This window comes from Dermacentor variabilis, chromosome 2 (assembly GCF_050947875.1).
Source record: "Dermacentor variabilis isolate Ectoservices chromosome 2, ASM5094787v1, whole genome shotgun sequence".
Lineage (NCBI taxonomy): Eukaryota > Metazoa > Arthropoda > Arachnida > Ixodida > Ixodidae > Dermacentor > Dermacentor variabilis.
In genome coordinates this window covers 103,360,676-103,385,496 of record NC_134569.1, presented here as the reverse complement: position 1 = coordinate 103,385,496, position 24,821 = coordinate 103,360,676, and the positions used below count along the sequence as shown (strand labels likewise).

The 24,821-nt window shown below is 47.6% G+C and overlaps 1 protein-coding gene across 11 annotated transcripts in view; it reads left to right on the top strand.

The window, feature by feature from the left end:
* The window catches only part of dlg1 (MAGUK family member discs large 1), a 717,696-nt gene that overhangs the window by 585,570 nt on the left and 107,305 nt on the right, over positions 1–24,821 (top strand). For all 11 annotated transcript variants that reach the window (XM_075681544.1, XM_075681545.1, XM_075681543.1 and 8 more), the window contains one exon: positions 3,018–3,096. In XM_075681544.1, coding sequence (XP_075537659.1) covers positions 3,018–3,096 — 79 coding nt within the window. The remainder of the gene's footprint in view (positions 1–3,017; positions 3,097–24,821) is intronic.

The window sequence follows — 24,821 nt, the reverse complement described above, 5'->3', positions numbered from 1 at the left end:
GCCGATTGCACTTTACCCAGTGTAGATTGGAGTCCCTCCAATAGTGTGTATTATGTAAATTTACCTAGGTGCTTCTGCGAAAATTGGCTTCATCTGTGCACATTATGTTGCTCAAAAAGTCCGGTGACTCATCGGCTTTTGTGAGGACCCAATGCGAGAAATCTAGTGCTGGTTAAGATGGTACAGGTGAAAGGCTGAGTGATTTAGAATCCTCCAAACTGATGTCTTGAAAATCGGTACTTGTGTGGCCACGTCCTGCATGCTAGCATGAGGGTTTAAGGCCATAAACGCTAGAACATCCGTGCGTAGGCTAGGACTCAAAGATGGAGCCCTCCATCGCTGTTTCTTGAAGCTGCCGGTTTGTCTTAGGTTTTCATAATTTCTGATGATAGTCAATGCGTTTGGTCTACCGCCACACTTCCATCACTTAATATATATATATATATATTTGTGGCCTTCCTCTTATTGCCATTTGTAGATCCCAAGGCAAGGATCATGTTTACCTTCTGCTTATTAGAGAAACACATGGCGACTAGGACGAAACGACACGCACCTTAAACCTTTGCACTGACGTTTTCGATTCGTTTTTGTGGTGACAGGTTTTGGGGCAAAAAAAAAAAAAAAAGGGAACCATGCGGGCACTTTATCTACGCTAATACAACAGCTATCACAGCTTGTTTCCAACTAACACCAAATACGACATGTTACTTTGGCTGGGGTGCGGCAGGTAAGGCACCAGCTTGATCACGATGTTTTCCTTTATTTCCTTTATTTGATTCTGTATAACTCAGGCAAGTTCTTCAAAGCGTGTTTTTCCGTTTAGTACATAAATGGCGTTAGTGGATTTCTTTTTGTTGCGTTTGTTAGAATTCTTATCACACTAGATGATAGCAGGCGTTCCGTGTGAGCTCAGTCCGCCCTGTTCTTGTGCGATTTTCCCGCGCTTTCAAGCAGGCATAGCATCATCTGTGCAGTGCTTTAGTGCAGTATATTGCAATCCATTTGGTAGTGACAACGGAAGTGACAAGGACGTTTACTTTCTGTTTCATTCTGCAAGGTGAAGGAAACAGTGACAACATTTTAGACAACAGTGAGTCCGAACATGAAGAAATTAATGATGAGACAGTCGCCAACTCGTTTTTAGAATTAGTTTTGTGTCTTAAACAAGTTACTGAAACGTTTCGCACCATAGAAGAATTGAGCCATTATGGTACCATTAGTTTGAAAAAAGTGAGCCCTTAAGAGGTTGATGCCACTTCACTGTGATTGAGTAGAGATAACTGATCTGCCTTGAAAGAAGATCAGTTTAAAAAATTATGTTTGCCTATATTTGTGATTACCCTTTCGGAATTTCCTATTCTGTTATTTTGTTTTTTTGATTTTTTCTATTGCCCACAAACGCGAAATAAACAAAGGCACAAGAACGTCTGAATCCACAAGTACGAAGGTCAGACAAATCCATGCACTACCCATCATTCCCATGGTAGCTGAACGATTCCAGCACCAGAGTTCTTTCTAGTAATTATTTCAAGAAACTCTATAATTTCAGGGGCAGCGTGGCATGCAATTTAACGAGTACTATGCAATTACTGCTGCTAAAGCATAGTATACTGCGACTGCCACGGGGTGCAATGCCTACAATACGAGTGTGCCTACGCTGCAGACGACTACACCTGGCCTTGCTGCCAGCGCCCATCTACCTTGGCCGGCGCTGCTTTGCTTTTAAAGGGGCCCTGAACCACTTTTTATCAAAGTGGAGAAAGGCATTCGATATGAAAATAGGCTATTTCAGAAATACTTTGCCACAAAAAGGGCTTCAATGCGTTCAGCAGAAGTGGAGTTATTGGCAATCAAACACGACCTCCGCTATTCTCCCACTCCTTCTTCAGTGTCTTGCACTGCAAAGGCTACAGCAGAGTGGGACGTGCCCACAACGCTCCGCCTTCTAAATGTTACCATGGCACGCAGTTCAAATTTCATTTTGCATGTTAACATAGACGCCACGACTTCCAATTTTGGTGCCTACGACATGCTAAGTGTAAGCCAAACGCGCCTGATCTCACCGAGCTGCAGTGCTCTTAGCCAATGCAGTCGTGGCGGCACCCTGCAGCAGCCACAGTATCTACACTATGCAGCAGACCGCGGCTACCACTAGCAGCCACATATGGAATTCCGCTTTATTACAAAATAATGTGTTCAGAAGAGAATGAGGAGCAGCCTTCTGTTACAAAGAGAGCGTTTGAGAGAAAGGTGACTTAGCGCTATGCTTGCGAGCTAGCAAGATCACTAAAATGTGAGCCAGCATAGAACCATGCAGAGTCATTTGACATATGAAGCTGCAACAATGATGCGTTCCCATTATTGAGGTACAGAAGCAGTATTATGGTAAGGGTAGAATTTAAAAAAGGGACTGAGTCATCGCATTTTCCAACAAATTAAAGTGGCTACTTAACATGAGCTTGACTTTGTATAACAGAGCTTCATTGCGCTTCTCTGCGAGGCACACCCGGCTTATATGTGGACTCGTTTGTTCCAAACTCTGGTAACATTGTGTACATGTCTGCTCTCATAGAGGCCTTCGCCTTTCTTGCAGCTGTCACCACTGAAGTAGCGGTCTGGCACCTGAACAAAAGCAAATTGCAGCCGCAAAATTCAGCCACTCTTGCTTCAAGGTGTTGTCATCTGCTACTGCATCCCGAGCGAACTTTCTAAACCTCCCACTAGGTTACTATCTGGGGCACCTGTATAAACGGGGCACTACACATATACACAAGTATTCAATAGGATGTGTGCCATCATTTCGGTGCCAACAACTTGAGGCCCAGAGAAGTGAAGATGGTGTTCCCGGTTGCCATTAACATAGAAAAATTTTGTCTTATTTAGAGTCGAGCATCAATTGGGGCTGTATATTGAACTTTTTGAAGGTGCCAGTATTCCCTTGGCAGCCTAGAGGCAGGATCACTTGTAATGTTTTTCCTTTGAATTTCTTGACAAATTGATTTTCTCATTTGTTGCAGTGAACCTGTCCCTAGGGGAATACCATAGTGATACGAACTTGAGCACCTCCAAAGCACCCAGTGATGAAGACATCCCAAGGTAAGTGCATGCCACAGTCCTTTGCAGTTAGTTCACTTGCAGGAATTGTGCAAACCAGCAGCAGCAAAGGCAGCAGTTCTTGGCTTCCGTGGAAAACTGGTCGTGTGCAATGGAGAAAGAGAACTTGCACTTTTTTACAGTGTTAGGTTTTTAGAAGTTCACACAATAAGCAGACACTTACATATATGTACTCACTCACCAATATTTTTTGGGGTCTATGTGCTGACTCACGCTCCACTTCTTGCCCGCACATACTTGTGAACACTCACTCACATTCATAATTGTTTTCATTCACACTTACCGACACCCACCAATGCTAGAATTCACCAGCACTTACCTACGTTTGTGCTCACGTCCACTCACACTTGCGAACAGTCACTCACATTCATACTCAGTTCTGTTGACTTTCCGTCGCCGATTTTTGTTGATACATTAATCGTCTCTCACTCGTCTTCACGCTCCAACTCAAATTCACCGGCACTCCTTCCGGTTCATACTTACGTCCATTCACCAGTTTTGTCACTCACGCCCCATCTCACATCTGTAATATCAGTGCATGGAGCGGGTATGTTTCTGTGCTCACGAGTGAGTAAGGCGACCTATTGTAGCTGTTACATGCAGACCTCAGGTGCACTTCAGCTGCAGTGGTGTTGACATACGCATATGCGTCTCGCAAACCCTGTGGCATGATATTTTATTTTCAGCACAAGAATGCCTGTCTTAAAGTTTCGACCTTTTCTATAAAGACAAAAAGTGTCAAGAAGACACTCAATAGCGTTGAGGTTCTTTCTCGGCACTGTAAATGCTCCACAGTTCTTGCTATTCCTGAAGAAACATTTCAACATAAATTGAGGAGCAGCTTGAGCAGTAGTAATGGTTGTGTAAGGCAGCATGTTGAAAGCAGTCCGCCACATGATAGCTATGTAGCTGTAGTTAAAAACATATACAGGGTCCTGCACATTTTGCTGCACCTGTTCGAAAAAAGGTTTTGCGCTCACAGCTGCTCTGTTCTTGCTCAAATTTTGCGGAAAGATAGCATTTTGGAGTCTACTTCGTTTAGTGTAACACTTACCACAGTTAATTGCCCGGTTTTTAAGAAGAAAGTGTGAATTTGCCTTCACTTATAGCGATGCTAGCTGCTGCAGCGACGGCGCTAGCATATACTTGTGTCACCGCCTGCCGGCAGCTGCAGGAAGCAGCCTGTCAGGGAGGTTTACCACGTGTTACAGGAGCGAGCAACACGCAGCAAACTTCCCTGACCGGCTGCTTTTTGCAGCTGCCAGCAGGCCGCGACACAAGTTTATGCTAGGGCCATCACTGCGCAGCAGCTCGCATCAAACAGGCTTATCTATAGGGTTCACTGCTATCAGTTTCAAGCGGGAAAAGAATGAAAAGGGTACACCAAATAGGAAGCTGCAATGAACTGAAGCTAAATAAATTTACCAGAGTTTTGTTTGAATTGAAAACAGTCCATGACAGCATTTATACCAGAAAGCTAGGACAACAATCAGTACACTGCTGCAAACCTATGTGCTCTTTGACGGAAAAAGCCTGGACGGGGCTCGATAAGTCATATGGTCTCAACAGACCCCAATTAGATGTTGCTGGTTGAGTAATGCCTTGCAACAACAAAACACAAAACAGTTGATAATAATAGAATGATTATAATTTTATTCTTAAAATAAAAGATTTTTATAGTTTGATATGATTATAGTGGAGAGCAGCGTTTAGACTTTTTGTCAATTAAAAATGTGCCATAAATCTTTACCTATTTATCTTGTACAGATGGCAACACTTGGTGACCTAAATATGACCTACTTGCTGGATGTTCCACATAACTTGTGCAGGACATTAAAATGTATGCAAGTTCTGTGTAGCTGGACAGAATCAAAGTGATGTTGTTTGCTGTCGCTTGCAGCGAGTTACACAGTTTCTTGTATTTCACCTAATTATGTAATTCGTTATTGTTAATCAATCAACTGCTCAAATATTAATCAGAGCAAAAGTGTCCATGAGAAAATGGTAGACCATCCTGAAAAATTCCCTATCCACCTTTCTGTTGTGCAAAATAATTTTTTTCCCAAGCCTGAAAATTTGCCCACGGAATACAAAAAGTGCACACAATTAAATCACGCAGTTCAGAATGCATACAAACCATTCAGGTCTCCTCACCAGTACCTTTAGGAAAAATAATCTTTGAAATAACACTCCCAGTGTTTAGATTCATTGTATGAAGAATGTGCTGTGCAACGGAAAGGTACACGTTCTTGCCATCTCATTTATGTGTGTTTTGGATTATTTAAACACAAACATATTAGCTAGGTTATTCTAGTGGTCAGCTATAGAGACTGCTGTCGTGAGCTGTTAATTGCTCTGGAAGCTTTGTATCGGTACTGCATATTGCTCAATGTTATGGCTGGCCTAACGATAGCACCAATGTCTGGCGGTCGCTTTAACATCTTAATGCGCCAAAGGGGCATTATGAAAGCATGTGAACATTCTGAACAAAATTCTAGTCTCGTTCATATATGTTCCATTCAGTTGCGCCGCACCCTGTTATCCTTCTTCCTGCGCGTTTTTCTCCTCTCTCTCTATTTTATTTCGTTAGGGCTTCGTGTACTCTAGGACGTGCACAGCCGTTGTTTATGAAGTGGCGCCAAACAGACACGGCGCTTTCCTCTCTCGCCAGGGCGGACAAACCGCGCAGCCGGGTCTCCCGAATGACGTCAGCACGGACGCGTTTTTGTCCGGCGCAGCACCTACCGCGTGGTGCCTGCTTATTTATGCTTCCACATATAGATGGACCCGTGGCTCTGGTCCGGCGCTGAGGAGAATTGCGCTCGAAGGATTTTGCAGCCGGCGCGCAAGGCGGGTCAGCACAGGCCACAGCGGGCACGCTACGCCATCTCAGCTTACCTATATAGCTGCGTGTGCGTGTCGCTGCAGCGATCCGCGGAACTGCAGAGCGTAGCATGGAAGGCCTCGTACGTTCCAACAAACAGATGAAAACATGACAGCTAGAACACACATACAAAATGTTTGTCATCGCAAGTTTTTTGGCCCTGCAATATCAGCGGAATTAAAGGTATTGTGGGCCGATTTATCTTCAAATACTACGTATAATCAGCGCAAAAGTTGCATATGTTACGGGCGTTTGGATATGTGAGTATAATCATAAATAAAACCGATGGTACTTTGTGTTTTCTTTTATATACATATCGTATTGAGGCATATCAGACCAGAAAATACAAGGACTGCGGATTACTTAAATTGGGTATCTAAGCATATTTTTCTGCGAAACCCAGTGCAAGAACTCAAGCGAGATATTACGTCAACTCTTATCACTGTTCGTAATTAAACAGAATATTTTGTTGGTGTGTAATTCATCCTGAAGAGGTTTCTAGGTTAAATGCGCACTTTCTAAACGCGAAACCGAAAGCACGCCGCCGTTAAGTACTGCGTGGCTAAAAGCGGCGGATAATCTGTGTGACTTGGCAACCAGTCGCGTACCTCGCGCCATCTATGTAGCGGTACCGAAAACTGAACACGTGGCAGATTGTTTTTGTTCATCTCGTTTTCCGCTCTAGTTCCGGTTTTCTTTTGAAACATTTCTTGAAAACTACCTCTCCGCGTTTTCTAAAAAAGTACGTTAGACGCTGTGCAGTGCCTCAGGAGTTCCCTTCGAAGTTTACCGCATTCACCGCCGCCGAGTGTTTACGCAACGTCGGCGCTAAATATTTGACCGGTCGTCGGCCGTCCCGCCGCTGACTGGCAGAGCAGCCCGCGCCTGGCTTCCACTGTGGCCTGGCCTATGGTTACTTCGCTGCTGCCTGTGTACCTCTTGTGTTTTTCGTGAAGACGGCAATAATTATTCGTTGCACGAGTCCTGCGGCCGTGTGCGCGCTATCGTTTGTGTATGTGCGTGTGCCTCCAGTCTAAGTACGAGCTGCTTGGTGAGAGGCAGCGTCGGTTTCATAGGCTGTTCGGCGTGCCTCTCGAGTGATCTGCATTCTCCGAACGTGCTGCTGCAGCTGCTGCTGTGATTTCTTTTTGTGTGTGTTTTTTTTTCGGGGGGCTGTGACACCCAGGAATCCGGGAGCTCCGACCGCCGCACACGCGAGCGCATCGTCGACGCAGGCACTTGCCTAGCTGTCGCCGCGTTCCGACGAGCGACCGCCCGCCCGCCTTTTGATTCTGCTACCTGTGCGCGAAGCGGCACCACTCGCACAGCCCGCAGCGCCGTCGCCCCGTTTACCTTTCCTGTGCCAAGTCGCATAGTCGATCCGACCAGTCTAGGCGGCGGACGAACGACGTTTTGTCTCCGCGTCGCCTGTGTTTCTTTTCCTACCTGTGCCGTTATTCCTCGCCTCCTCCCATTCCCTGCCCCGTAATTCGGTCACGTCTGCGTTGTTGCTTCTCTCGCTGCGCTTGGCCCCGAATGCGATCGGCTCGACCGGCTAGCTCGCTCGACGCATTGGATGCATCCCGGTTTGCTGTGCAGCACGCGTAAGTGCGGCTGGAGCTTGCCGCCACGTTTTCAGTGAGTGCCTGTGCGTGTGAGTGAATGCGATGCCCTGTCGCTGGATTGACATCGCCGCTTGAGGACGAGGAAACGAGGGCGAAGAGTGCTGCCGCTTCCGGCTTCTCCGCGAGCAGTGTGTGTCGTTATGGCCCGACAACATCACGAGACGAGCAATGGGCGAGCAAAAAAGTATTCTTCGACACGGTCACGATCGAAGGAAAGACAAGCAGTGGGTTCACGGTGAGTTGTCCGGTTTACTTGAGTCACTTTATTGGGGCTCGGCTTGTGCCGAGGGTTCCGTTATTTTTGTGTTCGGTTTCACCGGGGACGAACTTCTCACATATTTGACTGCACTCCGCTCTCTTGATGCAAACGGTCTCTTCGTTTCCATAAGGTGCAAAGAATAGGGGGACACAACATTAATTTGAGCCATGTCGCGAAACGCGCACGCCATAAGTGCGATTCCAAGCCGGTTGCGAGGGCGGAGGTGTGCCCCGTTTGCGGTGCTGCTGTGACTTTTGGAGCGCAGCCAGTTTGGAATCGTTTTCCACTTCACGTCGTTCGCTAAGGCTAGGTTGAGGTTGCTTGAAACTCGTGTAAGCAACGGTTCTGAGTGAATGCTGCCCTATACAAGGCGGTGTCCCAACGAGGGAAATTCCTGCCTCGGAGCGAAGGTGATACCGTCGAACATTCGCGAATGTTTAAATAGGGACCGCGTTGGTTCCAGAGCCGATTGGGTCTGCAGTGTGCTTTGCCGGCGAAATGTGCCACCGCCCATCGCGATAGGCGTGGGCACCAGTCCGCCGCCTAGAGGTTAGCACACCTTCAAGGTCGTCGCGGTTCAAGGTAACAGGTGCCTGTCCGACGGCATGGTTCGAATTCGGGCGGTACTACATCGCCTCATCACTGCTCAACGCGGAGCATGGCCTTCGGCCGCAGCCACGCATGCGTGTCGCGCTTGCTTCAGTCCAATACATCGAACACCTCTGTCGAGTTTGCGAAGGCGGTCAGACCACAAAATAAGCCTCAGCTTCATTCTTTGAACCAGCCTTAACGTCAACGCGGCCAACATATATATATATTTGCGACCTCGAAGGTATCAAGAAAGGCAAAATTTTAATAATACAACATTATTTAAAGGTGGAAAATGCAGAACTTGACGCGTCTTGGACCGCAGAACTTATTAGTCGCGAGCTCGGTGATCTTGCACAACGTCGGATCACGAATAGCAGGGAAATTAAGACAGTCATAGTTTCCTCAAACTCTTATGATTACAAAGACTTAATACAAAGGATGTGGTCTAGTCTGCAAAATAGTCACTGCGGATACCGAAATGTGAGTGCGACGGTGTACAACAATCACGTTGATTTGCCGCGCAGCACACTGAGCGTTAGTCGGCAAGATTGAGGTGTACCGTGATTGTCGATTCTGTGGGGGGACTACGCGTAATGGCACACCATATGAGGTCGATACGAAGATCCCCAATCAGCCGAGGCTCTCAAAGTCATCGATTTTCTTTTCTTCAGTGTTTGTGTGTGTGTGTGTGTGTGTGTGTGTGTGTGTGTGTGTGTGTGTGTGTGTGTGTGTGTGTGTGTGTGTGTGTGTGTGTGTGTGTGCGCGCGCGCGCGTGTGTGCGCTTCAGTCAGCCGTCATTACTCAATCGTGGAGGATCCGGTGTCTTTCTTGATTCATGAATTAAAGGCGCAATTACGAACTCGCTGCTGCGACGTTCGTGTACAGCAGGAATGTTGCCCGGGTAAATCTAACCTTCTTTGTCGGCAAAAGGGATTCTAGCATCTACTTCGCAGAGCTGGAACACCGCCCATAGCAGCAAGCAGCGAATACTTGGGAGTATTTATTAGTGATAAATATCCTTCACATGCATTTTCTTTCTTAAAGCACTGTAACACTGCCAAGGACTCCTGCAAGTGCGAGGCCATCGGCACCGTGCACTTGTTTGTATAGCTTTCCTTTCGCCGCTGAAATTTTCCGCCTCCGCCTCGCGAAACGGCCGAGCCAGCGTGCTGCCTGGAAAGGCTAACTGACGCGCAGGTGGCGCGTAGGAGAGCGTATCTATTCTCGTTCCGCTTGTAGCGAGCCGATCGGGCTCAACAGCTATAGGCGCGTATGTGGGTGATAAACCGTACCGGCTCGCCTTTCTGCGCGCGCTTCGTAGGGCAGACGAACGCCTTTATATAGCGAAGTGCTTGGGGCCGCCGAAATCATTCGTTATACAGGTCACTTCGTTGTAAAGATCTCGCACCGCACAGCTCGCAAAAAAACCGGGACAGAACTAGTCCTCCGGTATAGAGGTCATTTCGTTGTAGAGATTGCTTGACTGTACTGCCAGTATTGCACACGCGCTGTTCGGCTCTCGGTTGAGAGAGAGACGGAGAGAATAGAAGTGCCGTCCTGGGTTATACACAAGTGAAGACCATTTTTGACATCGTTCATTTACAAATACTGCTGTATCATTACAAGACATTGCGGTGGTGGGTACAAAAATTCATAAACATGTAACAACATACATATATAGCAACATATACAAAACATGGAACTATATGAGTGTACATTATGTGCTGCGCAACTTATAATCACTAATACAACTTCCCGGCATTTTTTTTTTTTTTACTTTATCAAACAGCTCTCGACCCCGTGACTGAAGTGTCATGCCAGCATTCCTTGAACATGCAAAACATCGCCAGTTATCGGGGTGACCGTCTAAAAATGCTCGCCAAATAGAGTTCGGTTTCTCGGCGTAGGGCTTGTTTGCAACTTCTCACAAACCGTTTACGCTCGCGCCGGTGGTCCTGGGCCAGTGGCGGCTTCAGCCACGCAATGACCGTGTGTCGCCGAAAGCTGGACGCACGCAGCATAAACCATCATTTCCTCTTTCACTGCACGCTTCTCCGTATCCCGCACGGTGTAATAAGCTGTGTACGCTGCGGCTGCTGCTGCTGTTGCCCGATCGTTCTTACCAACTATGGGGAATCAGCTGTCGATTTTGTTAGAATGCTCAGCGCCCTTCTCACCTTTTCTCCCCTATTTCGTTGTCGAAAGCTTTCGACAATGTGATCACAATGCAGCTACGACTACTGCACTTACCTACTCGCATCAGTGACACCACTTGACACTCCCCCCCCCCCCCCACCTCCGCACAGATGGCTTGTAAGCTAACCCTCCCCCAAGAATATTGGCGTGCTCTTTGAATTCGTCGCAATAAAAGATGGAATTTGTTGCGTGTTCTAGCAATATAGGCGTCGTGCCTTGATTACGGAGTCGGCGGTCAAAAAATGCAAAATACGTTTTGTTAGTTTACATTTAAAGGGCAACTCCGTCGTTTTTTTTTTTTTAACCATATTAGGATATTGTCATCTTCAAATGGCATTGACAGTCCTGACCCCGGTAGAGTGGTTCAGTTTCCTTAAAAACTCGTGAATAATTTTAAATAACCAATAAACGTGGTACCGGCACCGAAACTGGTAGCCGCTTCGTGTGACGGTCTGCGGTGTGGTGAGTCGATGACGTCTGATCCTACACCACCGGCAATCTAAACACGCAGTACACGTGGCGCTAACGGCGGAAAAGCGAAGCTGACGGTGTCTTCCGGCAACGCGGGAAGCTTTTCCAACTCTTTCGAGCAAGACAGCCGCAGTTTCAGCGACGATACGAGCGCTGAAGGATGGTCGTTTGCATTTGACCCGCCGCCGCCGTGCGAGGCAGCTGACGAAGAGAGGCAGCGGTCATCGCGTCTCCCAAAAAAACGATGATTGCCGGCAGTCGCCTCGTGGAAAAAGGAGACAGCTTCTTCGTTTCTGGGTGAATTGGCGGTGTAGACTCTGACGTCAAAGACACGTGGTGGTCAGTAAAGAGTCATACATTCGTGGGCTGCGAGTCGGGAACAGGCAACCGATCTTTAAACTTCATTTTCTGGAAAACTGAGTGACTTGTAGTCATATCGTTTGACACATATAATCAGAGTGCAAACGAGAACGTGTAGTATTCAAAGTTTCATTAAGGTAAGTGGACATCGAAAAATCGCCGGAGCTGCCCTCTGACAGGCAGGCATTTCGGGCACCTCTCTCGTTCACGCGAGAAAAACTGTGAATTCCAATTCATAAAGTTCCAACGCAGACTGCGTTCCAGTCCACACGTCGAAGAATCCGTCTTGCGTAACGATTTGAATATCCCGCCAAAAGCGCAACAGGTGTTACAAAGTACGGCGAATGCGGCGTGCCTTGTGAAGGCGTCATGAAATCAGAATGCTGCAGGGAGGGCAGCAGCATATAGTTCCGAGGTGTCTGGCCTGTCCGCTAAAATGGTTGTGTACGCCGGATCCCCGCCGTGTTGGGAGCGTTTACGTTTTCCGGGCGTCACTGTCACTCATTCTTACGATGCGTGCGACAGTCGCTTTTCTTATGTACTTTGTTGGCTGTCACTGTTCCCTCTTATATTATTTTTTCTTGCTCCTTCTTGTTACTTTTTTTTTTTTGGCAAGTATTGATCGTTGCAAAAGTCGACGCGGTTGCCTTGACCTTTACGTGCCCTGCGCGTTGTTCATCAGACATGCCGGGGATTCCACGCTCGCTGCGTGTCGCAATGCGACCAAACACCATTGGCCGCCGTCCCAAAATAATACTCCGGGTGACTCTCTTTGATTCTCAGCCACGCAGGTGCGTTTGCTTCGCATTACAGCTCGCCGCCGCCCGCGTATTCCCGGAAAGCTCTCGTGGCTTGCGTTGTGAGCGCATGGATAAGGAAGGGGTCGCAACGCGGTCGAGCTGCGCTGCAATTTCCGAGGGATACCTCGGCAGCAGCAGCTGGAGGGGCACTCTCCGCTGCCCGCGGAGGCGGGTGCGCGCTCGCTCACACAAGCGCGTTTACCGGTTGCGTCACACGCGCACACACACGGCCGGACGACGCAGAAGGAAAACATGGAGCGCTAGCCTCTCAAGGTCTCCTACTCCCCCCCCCCCCAAGCCGCGGCGCCGTTGTGTGTGCGTGCGCGAGATAAAGCAACAGCAGCGGCAGGGCCGCTTTTGAGGGCTATTGCGTCTGTGAGTTCCCCCCCACTGGGAGGATCGGCAGCAAGATGGCGATTCAAGCCTCTTGGTTCATGTTGACGTTTTCTAAAGCGCGAGGACAGGAGGGTAGGAGCGCTGATTGATTGATTTTATTTGTTACGGAAACAAGATGGCCATTCAAGCCTGTTGGTTTACGTTGACCTTTTCTAAAGCGCGAGGACAGGAGGGTAGAAGCGCTGATTGATATTTCGTTTTTTTTTTTGTTGTTGTTGTTACGAAAACTATGAGGTGGGGGGGGGGGGGGGGTTAGCATTACCACCAGAAGGGTATCAGTAGTAGATGTTCTGCTTGGTTGCCTTTGCCGTCTTACTTTAGTGGTATAGCATCCTCCCTTTGTTGTCGCGCTTACAAAAAAGAAGAAATGCAGTTTCGCCCAAAGGGTAAAGCACTGACAGTGATGGTAGCATTTCTTTTAAAGATTTCAGATAAAGACATGCGCTGTGAACGAAATGTTTCATAAATTTTGTTTTCGCGCGGCAATTCGCAACAGTTCTGAGGCGTGATTCGGTTAATAACGTAAAATCTGGTTTGAGCAACTTTGACGGTCGAATAGCACCATCTTGCATATTTACGTTGCCCTTGTGTGTCTGTATATATATATATATATATATATATATATGTATATATATATATATATATATATATATATATATATATATATATATATATATATATATACACTTAACATAAATGTATACAGAATGTCGCGGCGACGCCGACGGCGAAAATTAGCTTGTAGTGTCCATATAATTGCTATCATATAATAAAAACTTCAACATGAGCGTTGGTTGTTGCATGATTCGGGAACGCTGTCGAGAGCACGCTCGCGTTCCCAGTGTGTGAGGGCTTTTGACAGACAGTGGAACGTTTTATTTGTCGAACGCATTCCGTCGTCCCGCTCACGAGGCCACTCTTTTCTAAACCGATAGTTCTTGTCACATTTCTAAATTTCGAAACAGTCACTGGCTACGGAACAATATACATGTGCGATCGCAGGGGATGTGAAAGGAATGATGCTTCAGAGGAGCGAGGCAGAAGAAGGTGCAGGATTGAGGTGCAAAGGCTAGGGTACTTCTTTTTTCAGTCTTTAATGAATACATTGCTTGAATTCGGCGGTCATTGCCGCTTGTTATCACGGGTTAGGTTTATTGGAAGAACTGATGCAACTGCGATGAGTTGACCAGGGTCAGATTCGCTGTTTAAGTTGCCAGGGGGTAACATAAATCTAACCGCTTTATTGTGAGCTTTCGGAAATTCCACCTTCTGTAAAGTAGGCCATGGGAAGGTAAGCGCGCGAAATCGACCTAACAGGTATCTATATATAGTGCGCCTACGCCCGCTAGTTGGCGTAGGCGTGCACTAAATTTGCGGCCCTAAATTCGCACGTTATGCAGCTCTCGTAAGTCCTCGTGAAATATGTGCATGTGGTCTTGTTTTTCTTTTTTCCTTTCACTTTCTTTTTTTAATTTTTCTTCGCTAGACTACCGAAACAGACGCGCAGATGGACAGTCTCATCGATGGTTATAATATCTGAAGAAAGGCAGGTAAAAAAATAAGAGGAAGACTTGGAAGGGAGCAGAACGCAGTGGAAGCGCGATGTAGGGAATAAAATAAAATAGGAGATCAAACGAGTGCAGGATCACATAGCGTGTTCTAGTTTTTGTTAATGCAAGCAACTTGTATGATATCAATGCTAATGAGCATTTTTCTTCTTTGTTTCTTGGGGGTGGGGGATTGGGGGGGGGGACTTGTGATTATCAGGAAGTTAAAGGGCCCCTCACCAGGCCACATAAAAAAATTTGGTTATACGCTGGAAGTTGTTACGTGCCCTCTAGGCTGGTTTCTATTGGTTTCTATTTCCGTGGCTAATCGGATTCGACATCGAAATTAAGGCGTTTGAAAAGTTTTCCATACAAGCTTAACGTGATGTACGCGCATTGTTAACATTGACTGGAAGCGAATTTCGTGTGTCATAGGTCATTGGGGTGAGTCATTGAGAACGTGGTGCTGTTCAAGTCAACGTTTTTGTTGGCTTCTATGCCCGGCTCCCAACGTATCATGTATGGAAAGATGCGAAATAGAGCTGAATAAACCAGTGAATGTAACTCTAGTGAAAACATCTCCAGTATAGTAGGGTTTATGTGCACGTTTTCAACGAAATGCACTTTTCAGCTGCATTCGCTGCGATGACGATTCGAAAGGCATATGTTCCGGAGACTCTATGACATAATTATTGAGTGGGAAAAAAATAAGTCCTGCCGTGCTGTACAAAGCTCGACCTCAGCTTGAGAGGGACGAAGATTTTTCGCACGCCGATGTGGGCGCTGTTGCAGTTTATACCGCGTAAAATACCGGAAGCCTAACTGCACGCAATACGGTGCTGCTTCCAAATTTGAGAGTAAATGCGACAGTACTGTATGTCGAACCGGCTTTTGGGTGAATTGCAAAAGTAATTAAAGTAAGAGTAAGAAAGTAAAAATAAAGTAAAAATCATTTACACATTAGTGTGTTGGGGAACTAATGATCTTAGGGATTCCGCTACCTGTTCCATCTATACTGCCCTTGCGCGCTCTTACGTATCGGTAGGTTTTGACGTAAAAAAAAAAAAATACTAGTAACTACACCACCTTGAAGTTTACGCTCGAGTTTCCCGTGACGTCGTATGTTTGAGGAAAGTCTGGTCGATGCGAATGAAAAGAAGAATACGTTTCATTGAAGAAAATAAATAATTCCCCGCCGGACAACTTTTGTTTGGCATACTTTCTGCGCGAAAGAAATGCCCCGAGCGCTTTTAGAGGCAATTTGCGAGTCCAGACTGATTGGATGTGTCGCTTTTGCGCATGCTTATTTTAGTGTCCGCACAGTTACAATTAAGGAGGTTGCTGCCGCTTCAACCCCCCTCTTCCTCCCCCCCCCCCCAAACGCACCGACTATATTTTTTTTTTTTCATCGTCTTTAAAATAGACCTGGCATGGCGAGGTCGGAGCCTGCGTGCGTCTGACGTACGCTGACCCATCAACGAGGCTCGCTGAGCCGGAATTGCCTATTGTAGCGCACTGTTTCGACTGCCGGCAGCTAACGTCTCGTTCTTGTATTTTGCATTCCTCCGGTACGTTTCTGTCGGCGCCTCCCGGCGTAGCTACGAAAGCCAATTTACGTGTCCACCGCGGGGGTTCGGAAGAAGATTCCATCTGACGCTCAGCGCCGCGCCGGTCCCAACTTCCTACTTGCGGCGGACGCTCGGTTGGTGTCCGGCCTGCCCGCCGTCAGTGTGTTGCGACGGAGAGGTCGCTTACTGCGACGACGGGCATTGTGTTGGAAATGCCCGCGACGGGCCTCTCGTTGCGAGTAACCGTGCAGTGTCGGCAATGCTGCCGCTTCCGGCGAGTCTAGACGCATGCGCCACATGCTTTCTTTCACGTTCTCCGTCCGATACCGTTCTCTGCGCCAACCTCTGTCTTCAACGCCAGCCCTCTTTGCCCTTCATCGTTCAACCCTTTGTACACACTCCGCCAATGTCAAAGGAAACGCCCGATTTGGGTTCAAAGCCGGTAATAATCGTTGTGTGTGCTTGCAATGAAATAAAATGTTCCCTGAGCACCATTCCTGAACGGGCGAACGAGATAGCAAATAGCATTGACTGTCGTTCTTTCTTTGAATTTCAAAAATCGATCTTTGGAAACATATGATGAAGTGTTCCCTTTCGTATTTGGAGAGAGTTTAGATTACGCATGCACATTGCCTCCAGCCTTCTTCAGAAATTAACTCGGAAGCGATTACGTAAAATATCTATCCAGGATACAAGGTCGAGTGCGTGTGGAACTGCATGTAAGTGATTTAAGCATACTGTTGCCGTCGGCACCCGCGGAAATCGACGCTAATTTGAAACTAAACAGTTGTGTCGTCGAAGACGACAAAACCCACCGATGAAGTGCGTTTCGACCGCAGGAGAATATTGGATTCAGAATCAATGTGTCAACCTATATATACCACGCCATGTTACACATTCACCTCTGTGTTTATGATGCTAAGAGAAGAGTTTTTTTTTTCATTTACGACAAAGAAACACGAGAAGACGGTTTTACTTTCTCCAAGCACGTACATGAGAAGCGCTGCCTCGAGCATTCAAACGCTGTACCTAAACGAAATAGGAACTGACTTTAGTGAGGGCCCTTAGTTATAACCATAGCACTATATGGTGACGGGGTAACAGCCGCCGATGCAGAATTTGTAGAATATTGCACCTCTCCTTCTGGTTTCATGGCGCCGTGTTGGGCTCATGATTGTGAGGTCGTGGGCTTGAACCGCGCCTTCGACAATGTTTTTTTTTTTTTTTGAGACGTTGTTCCATTATTATTTTCGTCGTTGGTCTTCTACAGTACTTGTTGTTTTGTCCTACGCTTCACGAGCACGCCTGACACGGAGGGCACCTGCCAAGGGGAGCGACTATTCTCATCACAGAGTGTGCCAACAATATGATGTGTTTTGAACGTTCGTAATAATCAGTCATTAATAAGAACCAGTCTGAAAAGCGATTATATCCCTGATCGAGTTTTCTTCGGAGTTGTAGAGCAACATGCAAAAATCCCGATACGGCTTTGTGTTGCTCGATGCGTGCTACAGAAGAGTGTTTTTCCGAGCGTGAAAGAAGCCCGCGAATGCACGCAAAGTGCCTCGAGCGGCGAGTCGCGCGGCAATTTTCTATGTATTCGCGGATTGCTTTCACGCTCGGAAAAACACTCTTCTGTAGCACGTATCGAGCAACACAAAGCTGTATCGGGAGCTTTTCTTGTTGCTCTACAATTTTTCTCGTTGAGATTTTTCATCGAGCTATGATATTTGAGAAGTTTATTCATTAAGAGTAATTATCTAACTATACGGAATGAAAAAAAAATATTGTATTGTATTGGGTTATATGGCGCTTAAGCAACTCAGGCTATCATGCGCCAAACACATGGTATATCTTATTTCAAAAATTGGGTACCCTCAGTGAAAGTCCTTGTCCGGACAAGGACTCTGAGGAGCCCAACAAATCAAATGGAGACCTCAGCCTTCTTCTCAGGACTGAGAAAATGGGTGAGGTGCATCATAAGATGCGTGAAAAAACTGGGTAAGAATTTTTAGAAATAGTAGTTCTGTGATATATTTCGTTTAGGATCGCTGCGTTTTTCAAAAAACTAAAAACAGATGAAGTTCCTACAAGTGGGTTATCTCCTAAAAGTAGACTGGGATGGAAGGGAATGCGTTCATTGTAAAATACAGTAAAATATTTGTTCCTCAGCCGTTCGAGTTGTGTGCACGAGAATGAAATGCGATTTACAGTGAGTTCATCTCCACATTTCTCACATAAGGGTTTGTCTTGTTCTGTCAGTAGAAAGTTATGTGTTAGGTGTGTGTGTCCGATGCGCAGGCGGCATAAAATTACTTCTATAAAACGTTCCTGATGCCTGCATGATCTCCATTCTCCCAGAATAGGTTTTACTAAATGTAGTTTATTTTCTTCGCTATTCCTTGTACACTGCCATTTTTCTTTAAGCTTATTTTTTACTAACTTCATGCAATCTGCATAGGGTATATTTACAGTACTGACATCCTTACGGCAGGCTTGAGCAGCGCACGTGTCAGCTCTCTCGTTGCCTCTAATTCCATGATGGCTTGGTATTGTTAGATACGGGACCGCTTCCTGAGCCTACTTAGAGTTCCCCAGACCACATCGAATCGCACCACAGCTAATTAAGGAGCGCAGAAACACGGATACCACACGGATAACAAGTTGGCGGCCCCCACTTCGTGTGCCGCCGGAGGAGCTATTCACTGCTTGACTCTTCCCGAAAGTGAAGCGAGAGCCTGGCACTGTTGCGGGTAAAGTGGGTCCCGTTGCAAGCCAGCAAGGCAAGACCGCAGGGGGACCAAGCAGCGACTCTCTTCGCCGGGTGTGACTCCATCGCACGGGCGCCTACCATTGGCCGAAAGTGACGACACCCGAGCGGGCTCTCCCATTGGCCGAACGTGACGTGTCTTCGAGACACCGAAGGGCTTAAAAGACGCAGACCGGGAGCAGCAAGAGAGCATTCCTTGAGCATTCCTTGATTCATCTATTTCGAGCTTCTTGCCACGGGCCGCAGCGTCCGAGTTGCTGCCGGCCCGTAATAACTTTAAGACTGTTAATTGACTCTCACTGTAAATAATGTAAATAAACCTCCCAAGTTTTCATCCCGACGTCCTCCTCAACTCCTACAGTATCCAACAGAGCTTAATTTCGTGTCCTTGTGTTTGAGCAGTTATGTTATGGATTATATTTCCTATTAATGGTTCCCTTACGTTTCTGGCTTTCAGTGCTGTGATTGCACTCAGCGAGTCCGTGTAGATAATGCTGTTTTGAATGTTCATCTCAAATATTTTTGATACAGCCACCGAAATGGCATAACATTCGGCTGAGAAAATTGACGCGCACTGAGGCAACCTGACAAACCTTTTCCCATTTAGCTTGCACTACAGCACTTCCGACGTAAAGTGATGTTTTAGAAGCGTCAGTATAAAATGCTGTGTATTCTTCGTACTTTTCGTCTAGCGCCGAAAATTCTTGTATTATATGTTCACGTGGAGTTTGCTTTTTATGAAATTGTGTCATTGTGTAGTCACCTACACTGGGAAAGGTGTGCCAAGGTGGCAGAGGTTCGGGTCTCTGGGCAACATCAAGCAGTGTGTCTAGAATACCTCATTCCTGCCAAATTTCTTCGAATCGGAGAATAAGGGGTCTCGTCGCATTCGGTTTGTTGTTAAAAAGCTGCTTAGACGGGCAATTCGTAACTATGGAGTAGCAAAGATGTTTTGGTAGTGAACGGGTTTTTAGGACATTTGCACATGTGAGCATGGCTCTTCTATCTTTGAGGGCTGGTTCGTTACATTCGACATATAGACTGTTTATGGGTGATGTCCTGTATGCCCCACTTGCAAGGCGCAGACCTGAGTTATGTACTGGATCTAATTGCTTCAAGTAGGACGGTCGAGCTGAGTTGTATACTATGCACCCATAATCGAGGCAAGAGCGAACTATACTGCGGTAGATGTGTAAAAGGCAGGTCCTATCAGCCCCCCAGCGTTTATGTGAAAGCACCTTTAATATGTTTAATGATTGGGAAGTTTTCTTCTTCAGGTTCTTTATGTGTGTCAAGAAGGTCAGCTTTCTGTCAAAAGTTATGCCCAGAAATTTGTGTTCACTTTTTACCGGCAATTCCGCTTCGTTTAGGTGTAGTCTAGGATCTGTCTGTAGGCCACGTTTGAGTGAGAAAACGATGGCCACTGTTTTCTGTGGGGAGAACCGGAAACCATTTCGGTTAGCCCACGTTGAAAGTTTATTTATTGTTAACTGCACTTGTCTTTCGCATGTTGGTATGTTTGAGGACGTGCAAGCTATCTGAAGATCGTCGACATAGATTGAATACATAATTGACCTTGGAATTATTTTATTGACTGAATTCATTTTAACAAGAAAGAGGGTCGTGCTTAAAACACTCCCTTGGGGCACTCCATTTTCTTGAATGAAAATTCTCGACAGGGTTGAACCGAGGCGTACAAGGAATGAACGGTTTGACAGGAAGTCTTTTAGGCAGTTCAGCATCCTGTTACGAATGCCAAGTTCAGCCAAATCGCGAAGAATTTCGTACCTCCAGGTTGTGTCATAAGCTCTCTCTAAATCGAAAAAAAAAACAGCAAGACATTGTTGTTTGTGTATAAAGGCTTCACGGACAGTATTTTCAAGACGAACCAGGTGGTCTGTTGTGGAGCATGCCTTTTTGAAACCGCACTGATGGACATCGAGAAGCTCACGGGCTTCTAGCACGAAGGTCAATCTCATATTCACGATACTTTCAAAGGATTTTGCAAGGCAGCTGGTGAGCGCTATGGGCCTGTAACTACTGGGAGAGGTTGGTGGTCTTTCGGGCTTTAAAAATGGAACGTATCTCCAAGCGACGGCGAACAACTTTATCTCGGTTCTGTCCGGCTACGCGGCATATTGCACATTTTTAATGTTTGGCTCAAGTTACGTGGCACGCCCCGCGTAATTGCCTCCATGTCGTGAGCTTTCGTTAACGTTGCACGCATTTGGGGAGGCGCAGTGTTTGTGACCGTGCGCAGTCAGCGCTGTTTAGGAGCGCGTCCAGGTCAAGTCGCCGTCGAAGGTAGGAATGACAATGTAACAAAAGCAAGACGGCGGCCCTGGAGTCGCCCTCGCATTGTTTTGAAAGGATGCTGAGCGACCATTGTCTTGGCGCGCGCGTGTATGCTTCTCTCGGCCTGCGGGGCGCTTCGACGTCGGGCGAAGGCGCGATGCGCAGCGTTCGGTCTCCGCGCAGTCAGCAAGCATAACAGTTTTGAAACAAAATTGGCCGTTCTCCTCCAAGCCGTTGTGGTGCACTGTGGCACGCGATTGTTTGGACTCGAGGGAGCACCTCCCTGACCCCTGTTACAATTTCGGGCCTCACAAGTGGAACGTTCCGTCTCTCACTGTTAACCACGAAGGGTATTTGGTAGAAGTCGTCAGAGAAGAAAGAGCAGCGGTCGTGGGTAGCCTTACGACGCGGTAACTGGGTGGCGTCTGGATTCGAGCCATTGGGCAGTGACGCTGTTTACAGTTTGTTTACGTGGCGAAAGTCGGAGGCTATAGTAATGAAAGGCAGAGGGGGCACGTTTTATATTCTCAGAATCTGTTCCTCCGCAGCATGGTCGATGTTCCGGCAAAGAGCTGTGTTTATTGGAGGGACCGCTAAGGTATACCTATAGGCAGATATATATCTTGCAAAAGGAGGAAAGAAAGAAGCACAAAAGCATCAAACCTCAAAGGTTAACGTATGTGCTGCACTGCATTTTCTTCGTCTAGTAGCGGAAATTTAATTAAATCGTGGAGTTTTACGTGTCCAAAGCCACGATCTGATTATGAGGCAAATCGTATTGGCGGGACTCCGGATTAAAGTTGATCACCTGCGGTTCTCTAACGTGCACCCAATGCATGATTGAACGACCGTTCTTGCATTTCGCCTCCATCAAAATTCGGCCGCCGTGGCTGAGAAATCACAACATAAAAATAAAAAGTGGCCTTTAGTTTCGCAAATCTTGATAAAACACTCTTTTGCGTAGGAAACAAGACTGAGTGCTTGCTTGGAAAACAAGACGTGATAGTCGTCTGCTTGACGCGGAGCAGTTTGGGCGAAAATCAGCTGACTAGACTAAAAGAAGCCTAGCTAGGCTGACTCATTTTGTCGCTTGTACGCGTTCGCCACTGGGCGCGACTGGCGGAAGTCCCGCTGACGCCAGCGCGTTCCGAAATCACGCGTAGGATTCCTTCCGTGCGTATTCTACGCTGCGTGAGGTTGCCGACAAGGCCACCCGCGACTCTGGGTGACTCGTCGACGCTCCGTTATGAGTCGCCGAGGAAGGCTGGTGCAGTCGCGATAGCCCCCGCTCGAGAAGCAAGCGCTGTCGCGGTGATGCTGGTCTTATTTTTATATTTTCCTGCTTGTTTACGGAGAGATGGACGCAGACGCCTCCGAGGGGGCAAAAAGAAGGGGGCGTATCGCTCGGCTCTATAGACAAGAGTGTAGAGGGCACGGCAGGGAAGCCGGCTTTACTCGCATCGTGGCAAGCGAGGAGGGTGCAGAGATAGAGGGAGGGAGGGCTACGCCTTCCGGCGATAGGCACGGCGCCAAGGCCCTCGACTCTTGGGACGCGCGTCTCACGCGCCGGCATTTGGAATTCCAGTCGACATTCCGGTGGCGAGCCGGAGCTTGGAAGGGAAGCACTTGCGGAGCCGCAGCAGCAGCCGAGATTGTTTCTCGCTTCCTTGTGGGCTGCTGGCTGCTTGGTTTCTCGTGCGCGTTTCCTTGGTTGGTGCGGGCACGTCCGTTTGTTTTGTTCTTGCCGCGACACCGTGCTTTCCTTTTTTTTTTTTTTACCGTTTCTTCACAGTGAGAGACAACACGGGAGCAAAGTGTGAACGTAAGTACGGACGACGTAGTGTTTTGTTTTGTTTCCCCCCCTCTTAAAATTCTTCGGAGCAGCGGCTGCGCTTTTAAGCTTCCCTGCGTTTTAGGCCGCCATGCGACTAGGCAGCTCCTATTTGATACCCGACTTTTTATGAACGCTGCGCTGACGCCGAGGTTGTCTCCACCGGTCGTCGGGCTGACATTCTGCGTGTCCGTCAGATATTCCTAAAATCGGTCTCGATCTTATCGTAGCCTTCGCTGAGCTTTCTTTGCGTATTACTATCGTTACTGTCACCAGGCAATGCTACTTGCGCTGCTTCGTTGTGGTAAGAATGCAGTACAAGTTCACATTGTGTGGGGCGCGTCCCAGGCCGGTTGTGGCTGAGTCGGGCTCAGTGCAGCGTCGCAAACGGGTTCGCGTATGTCGGCAACCGCACCGATCGTACTTCTGCGTGGTCTCGCTTGCTTCCTTACTCGAGTATTATTAGGGCGCATATAATCGCGTGCTACAGGATTAGAAATAGTCCAGATAAGTTTAATTGCAGAGATAACGGCGCTCGCCGCCTGACGCTTCGTGCACGCGCAAAGTTTCTACGCGAATCGGACTATATCATCACCTTACTATTGCTTTCCTATTAAATGGCACGCCTCCTGAAGTTGACAGCGTGCCACTTCGAGTCACCAAAAGGCGTGAAGTGTGTTTTATTCTTTTTTTCCCCCTCTCTCGCTCTCAGCTTGACCCCATCGACCGCGAAACCTTTTAAAACGCTGCTAGATCATTTAGCCAAACATGTATTGCAGCCCGCCTGCGGAAAAAGCCTTCTATTTTTGATATCATTGTAATTATAACTTTTGTAGCCAAGCAAACCTCCCTTTTTCGGGCTGCTGGAGATAGCGAGTGCACGAACCGAAAACCAGCTGCTCTCGCCCCAACTTATCGTTCAGCATCAACTTAGTTAGTCTCGATAGCCTCTCGCCTATAGCTGTCCGGCCTGTTTTTTGACGCCGCCGATAACGAGACCGATCCAGCAGGACCGCTCTCTTGGTTCTGTGTCCAGGCACGTCGCTGTTCGTTCTTTCCACGTTCACATAGCCTGTTCGTGGTGTCTGTCTTCTTGCTGCATACACGTCTTATTATTTTTATTTTCACCCTCCGTTCCAGTGGTGCTATTCTGCATGCGCGCGACCTCGTTCTCGCGGCCTCGCGTTTGTCTCTCTTGCTTCGTCTTCCGCGCTGTCCTGCTGATGCCGTGTTTATATTCCTGCCGCCCAGGTCTCTGCCTCCCGTGAGGCCGCGCGTGTCACTTGGTCTCTCTCTCTCTCTCCGCGTTGTGGTAACCCCTGTGTGTGCCTCTTAAAAATAGTCGCGTTTCCCACGCTAAACCTCCACCGCCACCCTTGCGTTTCCGCGGGTAAGGACCCCCGAAAAATCGTTGTTGTCTCTCGCGCTGTCATTCATTCCTCCGTGGCGGCCGACGTCTCATCCGTGACACGGCTGGTGGTACTCCGCCCGTCGTCTTCGTCGGCGCCGGAGGGTCGCGCGAGCTTCACGCCCGAAGTACGGGGACGCGACGCGGCTTCATGCATGGCCTGTTCGCGCGCGCGCGCGCGGTCGTCCCGATGCCTGCTTATTTATTCAGCAAACAGTTTTCTTGTTTCCGTTCGCCTGCACCTCTCCCTCTTATCGGCATCGCTGGAACTTCTTTTTTTCTTTCTTTCACCCCAAGTGTGTTCCTCCTCCCCTCCACCGCGCCCGTCAACCTTCCCCTCGCGTGATGTTTCGGGTGGGGCACTTCTTGGAGGTCCCTCCTTTGGCGCTCGAAGGTGAAAGTGCTAGCTAGGGTTGAAGCAACCGTGCGGCACTGTAGTTATCTAGAACGTTTTCAGGGGCTAGTTATTGCGCGAATTGAAGAAAGGGGTCGCCACATGCGCATGAATGGCCCTCGAAAACGAACGTGTTAGTTGTGAGGCTTCGGTGCATTTATTCGTTTTTGTTTGTTTATTTGTCCGTACTTGGAGCCGTTTCCGGGCAGTTACAGGCCGGGGCATACAAATTACGAACAAAACCGTGACTTGCGCACAAATAATTATTTGTAAATGCAAACAGTTCGCTAGGAAAGTACAAGACGGGTTTAC